This window comes from Manihot esculenta, chromosome 4 (genome assembly GCF_001659605.2).
Source record: "Manihot esculenta cultivar AM560-2 chromosome 4, M.esculenta_v8, whole genome shotgun sequence".
Classification (NCBI taxonomy): Eukaryota; Viridiplantae; Streptophyta; class Magnoliopsida; order Malpighiales; family Euphorbiaceae; genus Manihot; species Manihot esculenta.
In genome coordinates, this window is record NC_035164.2 from 35,296,444 (window position 1) to 35,303,903 (window position 7,460).

The window sequence follows — 7,460 nt, forward strand, 5'->3', positions numbered from 1 at the left end:
AAAGTGAGGGACTTAAGTGTTGGGTCGCCAAAATAGAGGGACAGAAGTGTTAATTACGTTAAACCTCAGGGACTAAAAAGTAATTTTCCCTATTAAAAATATTAGGGTGGATACAATTTACTCAGTGAGCGGATAAATAAATAATAAAGGGAACGGATAAAATTTAAGTATTTAGTAGTACTAAATATTAAGTTAAATTAGGTCAGTTGAATAAATATAATTTAATGCATTTAATATAAATTAAACTGAATGAACATTTTACTAAAATATTACTACTGAAATAATGAATACAGAATCATAAATGTGATAAATAAAATTCACATACACTCATAATATGCTCCCTGTGGATAATTCTTGTATCTCAGGTGTATTAAAATAAAATAAAAACAACGTGAGAGTAATGATGATATTTTAAACTCTACGATGACAATGTTGACCCAAAAACAAATAAAATATTGATCATACATATGTGCAGAGTTATCTAAAGGTGTCAATCTGACATACGCCTCAAACACTATCGAGTTTTGTTCCAAAGATAGTATAAATATATACTAAATTGAAAATAAATTACCTATAGTGTTATTTATTCTTTACATATATATAGAGTGTAATCGGCTATTTATTGAGATGTAGTTTAAATTTTATTTTCATTAATTCAAGAAATCAAAATTCATTTTATTCATTTTTATTTTAAATAACTAAAATAATATATATATATTTAAAAAAATATCAATATTATATATTTATTCATCCGACGACCGAGAGTAAGATAAACTTAACTCGCAGAAATACGCCTAGTATAGAGAAGCTTAATTTTCTCCTAGAATTAAAAAAAAATGTATGAAATGATAAATAAATATTTTAAAATGAAAATATAAAACGTGAATTATAAATTTTAAATATTAAATATATATATTTAAAAAAAATTAGGAATATTTCGACATAATTAGAATTCTTAAAATTTTACATGCTCAAAAACACTCAATAAATTATTAGTATTATTTAGATAATTTATGAAAATTATGAATCCTAAAAATAGTCTCATTAATTCATCTAACTAAAATTTATTTTTTTTAATTTTCAAATCATAAAAATTACTATTTAATAGTAAAAAAAAATAAATTGTAATAATTCGAATAAAAAAAATAAAACTCATATATTTAAATATTGAAATTTTTAGAAAAAATTATTAAATTTTTAACTAAAATATTAATTTAAATAAAAATTTAACTGAAAATTTTAAAAATTTATAAATTGATTGAAAGGAAGGGGAGAAAATTTGAGGAAGGGGAAATAAGATTATGATTTTGGAACCTTTCCGATACCATAACTCTTTTTTTGGAGAGCATGTATTAATGATAATTTCTTTTTTTCGTATGCAAGAGTATGCAAGAGTGAGCTATAAGGCTTAAATTTTACCAGTATAATATCCTTTTCCAATACTTTCAAAATTTTTGTTTTTATGGAAGAAAAGCAATTAATTAAAGAGAAAATAGGAATTATTTCACTAATAATTCTATGTACTATTTGTGTAAGGATAGTCTCAAAAGAGAAAAATTGATGCCAAGTGTATTGTTTGAAAAGAATAAAATTATTGATTTTCTAATGCTTAATCATTAATATAATAATCTACAATAATTAGTATGATTTTGAACTTTCTGTTGTTTTTAATTATTAAAAAAAAAAAAAGAATAGGGAGATGATGACCCAATAAGTCTAGGTCTAGTCATTCCAATACGACAAAATAGAAAGTGAAAAAGCAATGAGAACGGCAGAGTCAAGTCTTTCCAACACTCTGACAAAACCAAAAAAAAAAAAAGTCTTTCCGGCAACACAAAAAGCAAATATGAAAAGTGAAAAAAGAAAGGTTAAAAAAAACAAAGGAATTGGCCCTCCAATTCTTTTTGTACATGTAATGGATTTGCATTAAAAGCTCTCAGGCCAACCAAAAATAGAGCCCAAAGACCCAAAAACCTAAGTCCATCATAGAGAAGCCAAAACCAACAAACCACTCATTCTAACTCAGCCCACTCGAAAACCGCTGGAATCCAATCCAGACTATCACCGCCTCATCGCTATGCAGACGAAAGAGAAAAAAAAATATAAACTATATATATTGATAATAGTGAACTCTCTCGACCGCGTTCGACGAAATGCGACTCACAACCGCACTTTGGCTTTCCCTTTCTTTCTCTCTCTTTCTAATGAAATGGCCCTCCAATTCATTTCCGCACGACCATCACCGTGAAAAGCAATTCACGCTTACAATTATTTTTTAGTTTATTATTATGATTTATACTTCCGTTATCAAATTCAATCACAATGAATTTCAAATGTTTTACTAAAAAATAAATTTGTAATAACCATGAAATATTTATTTGTTCGGTTAAAAATATTTTATATATAATTTATTATTATTCAATAAAAAAACAATAATGATAAAAAAGAATTAAAAAATTCAATTAACATGTATAATTTTTAATTTTAAAATAAGAAATTTAAAGATACATTAATACATTTAATTATATTAAAAAAAATTAAAAATTTAATATTTATTATCATGTATTATTAATATTCAATAACAGATTTCATTTGAGAAACTATACTTTTAAAAAAATAAATTTATTAAAATTTTAATAGTGGTAGCGAAATAGTAAAATCACTTAAATAAAAAAAAATTACAACATTGGAATAACTCTCATTTAATTTATTGACTTGACCAGCAAGAGTTGTACGATCACAAGTCCTATCCTAAATATAAAAAGAACAATAAAAAAAAAGTTTCAAAATATGAGCTAATTAAAAATAAAGGAGATAGATTTGTGTTAATGAAATTATGTTAGTGAATTTTATATAGGATGGATACATAGAGATCATGTGTCTTTGAAAAGTGAAGAGATTAAAATGATCATAAATTAATATAGTAAATAATTATAATAATTCTTATTTAATAATTTGATTGTTCAAAAGTTTATTTAGAGTATTATAAAATATTATTTTATTTTTTATTATATTTTAATTATTTATGTTTATTTATTTTTTTAATAAGTTAGTTGAATTGAATAAAATTTTAATTTGATAATATTTTATACAATTAATTCTATTAATTTTTTAATTATTTATATTTTATCACAATTAATATTTTTTATAATAATTTTAATTTATATAATTATTCATATTAAAAGAATAAAAATATATAACATTACGTTAATTAGATTATATTAGATATGATTTCAAAAAATTATCAAATCAATAAATTATTTATATTAATAATGTTAGTTATAATTTTTTTTATAGTTTATTTATTAAAAATAAAAATAAAATATATATTAAAAATTTTATTTTATTGTGATTAATATATTATATTAAAAAAATTATAAAAAATTAAAAAATCAGAAAATTATACATAAATTATAATAATTAAGATAATAAATTTTATTTATTATAGACATATTAATTAATAATACTATTAAATATAAAAATATAACTTAAAAATAAAATATATTAAATATGTCACTTTAATATAAATATACAAATTTAAAAATGTCCTATATTTTTTTATCTCTTATGTAAATAATAATAAATATACAAGAGATTGATAAATGCCTAATTAACTTTAGGTATAAATTTATAATTTTTATTTTTTATTATTTTTTAATATAATATATTATTGATACTATAATAAAAGTTTTATTATATTTTATTATTAAAAATTATTATATTTTTTATTTTAATAATAAATATAATGTTAAAAATATATTTATAAAAATTAGATAACTAACGAATGTTTAGATAAGAAAAATAAATGGTTGTTAAACTATATATGTATATATACACAGTAGTTGATAAGTGACCTGCTTAGTTTAATGTAATGATAGTTATATTTTTTTATAATTTATTTATTATTAAAAATAAAAATAAAAATATATGTTAAAATTTTTATTTTATTGTGATTAATATATTATATTAAAAAAAATAACTTGTTGGTAAATGCATCTGAATAAACTAGAGAGGTTTCATCATGTTCTACTCTAATTCTAAATCGTGAATTTTAAAATAAATAAATAAATAAAAATTATATACTAATAATAATGATGAAAAATTAGAAAATTACATATTAATAATAGCAATAGAAAATGAAAAAGTCATATATAAATTATAATAATAAAAATAATAAATTTTATTTATTATAAACATATTAATTAGTAATATTGTTAAATATAAAAATATATTTTAAAAATAAAAATAAAATATATTACGTATGCCACTTTACACAAATATATAAAAGTGTGCCTTTTGGTATAACTATATAAATTTAAATATGCTACTTATCAATTTTTTTATAAACTATTTTAAAATTTAGTTATATATACAGAGATAATAATTTTATATAAAAAAAAAATTTATTACCTGCTATTAGAAGATAAAACTCATCATCATGTGAATCCAAAAATGTATAATGGAATTCCATATGTGCAATGGAAATTACAAAGAAAAAAGACCTGAACATAAGACAACGTTCACTACTGCATTTTTTCTGACAGATGGGTATCGTTGAGTTTCAATCCTTATCCTTGTGGATCCCTCGAAGGAAACATGGACAAAGTTACTGCAAGTGGCAAACGCCAGCCTTCACGACTTTCGACAGCTTCCACAGTTGGATAAGGGACCCTTGCAAGAGTTCATCAAAAGTTTATTTAGTCTTATAGATCCTCTTGCTGCTTGTGCTTTCGAATTAGGAAAAGACTTCTGCCATGGCTGAGGGAACTACAGCTGGCGAGAGGGGCACAATAAAAAACAATGGTTACTTCTATATTGTAGCCTAGTTTCGTTTGCTTGGGCTTGTGAGCCTAGAGTCATGTTACGTCTCTTTTGGGTTCGGAGGAGTAGCATTATGTATGATGTTTCTTAATTCTAACATCAATTGTTTTTAAACCTTTGAGATTTTAGGTATATTATTATGGATCCAAAACGCATACTGGACTGGTGGATCTTTCACGAAAAATTTTATATTATTTAAAAGCCTAGCAAGTAACCCATGATAGCCTTTGAGAAAAAAAAAAAAAAAAAAAAAAAAGCAACGCATGACACGCGACCATATTTTTGGAGCAGATAATCGACTTCAAAAAGACAAAATCCAGTACAGGAAACCCGTGACTTCATACTTCCCCAAGGGATACAAAGAAAAGTTTTTTTTTTAAAAAGAGAGAGAGAGAGAGAGAGAGAGAGAAAGCAACATAACTATCTAGCGACTTCAATTTTATCTCATTCAATCTCCTTCGACAATCCAAAAAAGACAACTTAACATCACAAGACACATATCTAACAACACCTACTTACGTATGATGACCAAAAGATACAAAGGTGACCACTTGAAAACTCAGCAAAATCATGTGCATTGCTCTCGAGCCACTCCAAGCCTTGAATTTGGCACATCATAAAGTATCCTATGGTTTTGTTGTTGCATATTCGCTATCACATTAAGCACCGAATTCACATTATCTGGTGCCGCAGCCATGGCTAGGCATGTGATGCTCCCTGCTGTGCTGTGGATTAGTAGGTTTTCCGGTGCCAATGTCACGTTCATGCCTGTGAACATGAATGTTATGGTGGGTGCTGCTATTGGTCCCGAGTAACATGTGTCGAATCCGCCTAGGGATGTCACCGTTGCAATGCCGACTCGCCTCCGGAATGCATCCCGAACTGCCGTGTAGACTGGAGCGACTAGCCTGGTGAACACAGTTCCTGCAATAGAGGAGATTAAATAACCAACCAAACACAGCACATATTATAACGGCTACATTAAATTAGCCCTTTAGGCTTATTGGTAAAGTCAATTGTTTATATAAATTTGAGCTCAATTTTATTCGAATTACATATTATATTAGGTTAATATCCAGTGTTTCACGTACTAATTTTGCTTTAATTTAAAGAAAATGAAAACGAATTTATGAGGTTCTAATTGAGCCAAATTGAATTATGATGTTCAAATTGACTTCTAAGGTAAAATTGAATGATTAATTTAGCATTTGACATATTATATTAAGGTTAAAAAATAAGGTTGATGGACATTTACCGGAATCAAAGATGGTCCCAGCACCGGTGGTTGGATTGAAAGCCAAAGCACTAGGAGGAATGTCAACAACTCTTCTTCCGACCCTAATTGCAACCAAGTTAACATAGTAAAGTGATGATCTCCTAGGGTTTTTGAGCAATGGTGTAGTCTTAATCCTCTTGGGCTGCCCAATGGGTCCAAGCCTCAATGACCCAGAAAAGTTTAGAGACCTAAAGCTAGGAAGGCAATAAGAGAAAGTGGACTTGTAAAGTTTTTGGGATTGAGACAAGAGAGACAGTGGTCCTCTGCCCAAGCCCAGAAGCCCCTGGGGAGGCGTTGAGATGCCTGTGGCTTTTGTAATGCAACCAAAGGTGTAGCCGGGGACAGAATCGGTGGCTAGAGTGATATTGTCCTGCGAGAGATTTGCTGCTATGGAGGAGCTGCCGTAGGTCATGTTGAATGTGCATGCTCTGCCACCGCAGGTGGGGTTGGGTACCTGCAATTTCACATGCAGATTAGTTAAGTGAAATTGTGAAGATTGATTTCCCATAAATGTAGGCTCCTATACTCTTTTATTATTACTCGTCAGCTTTCTGACAATTGGGTCCTGGACGCTACAATCATAAGCTTTTGTCCCCATCAAAGAATTACATAAAGAAACCATAGAGATCAGTTCTACTAAGTTTCAGTCTTAGAACAACCTTTCTGTAACAAAGTCTCATTGAAACATCACTAATTGTTGTTTGGATATAATTAAAGATATGCCACAAGACAGCAAAATGAGTAGGAAACATTTAATTACCTGCTTGCACTGAGCAGCTTGGCAGCCAAGGGTTTTGAAGGTAGTAGATTTTGCAGAGTTGAAAGCTGCTGAAGAACACCCAACACAGCCACTGCAAGGAATCCAAGCAACATCATTACTTGTATCCATGGCTAAGAGCATGGTCTGAGCTGGCGTTCCAATCTTAGCCCTAACAATATAAGTTGGGCTCTGAATAATCTGCCTGCCTGAGGCAATTGGAACCACAGATTTCCCAGCAACCAAGCTTGACAAATATTGAAGCCTAGCTTGGTCCTTGGCTTGCATTTGGAGCACACTCTCCTCCCATGAGAGCGGTGTTGATGGCCTAAATGGGGAGCATGGACTATAAACATGAAAGACTTGAAGGGTTGAGCCTTGATCTTGGAGGTTACACTTGGGGTTCAAGTTCAATCCCAGGGCTAGGGAAAACAAGAGAAAAACAAGAGAAAGAAGGTGGATTTTCATGGTGGTTTTGAAAGAAAAACTTCTCTTAAAGCTTTTGATGGTTCATAGAAAAAAAGGAGAGGTGTGGGGAGATATATATAGTTGGAAGAAGTATGGCTAGTGAGGTAATATGAAGAGTGTAGAGAGCAGTAGAAACCT

At 28.2% G+C, this 7,460-nt stretch overlaps 1 protein-coding gene across 1 annotated transcript; it reads right to left on the bottom strand.

Annotated features, from left to right (window-relative positions):
• Positions 1-5,100: 5,100 nt before the first annotated feature.
• Positions 5,101-7,460, bottom strand: LOC110613372 (aspartyl protease AED3). The gene is made up of 3 exons (XM_021754455.2): positions 6,858-7,460; positions 6,077-6,551; positions 5,101-5,745 (listed from the first exon to the last, which is right to left on the bottom strand). The coding sequence occupies exons 1-3, from the start codon at positions 7,320-7,322 to the stop codon at positions 5,390-5,392; spliced, it is 1,296 nt and encodes a 431-aa protein (XP_021610147.1). The 5' UTR covers positions 7,323-7,460; the 3' UTR covers positions 5,101-5,389.

Coding starts and splice junctions, on each gene's coding strand:
- LOC110613372 (XM_021754455.2), bottom strand. CDS start 7,322: ATGAAAATCCACCTTCTTTCTCTTGTTTTTCTCTTGTTTTCCCTAGCC. Junction 6,552..6,857: donor AAGCTGCTCAGTGCAAGCAG/GTAATTAAATGT, acceptor GTGAAATTGCAG/GTACCCAACCCCACCTGCGG. Junction 5,746..6,076: donor TGGGACCATCTTTGATTCCG/GTAAATGTCCAT, acceptor CCTCTATTGCAG/GAACTGTGTTCACCAGGCTA.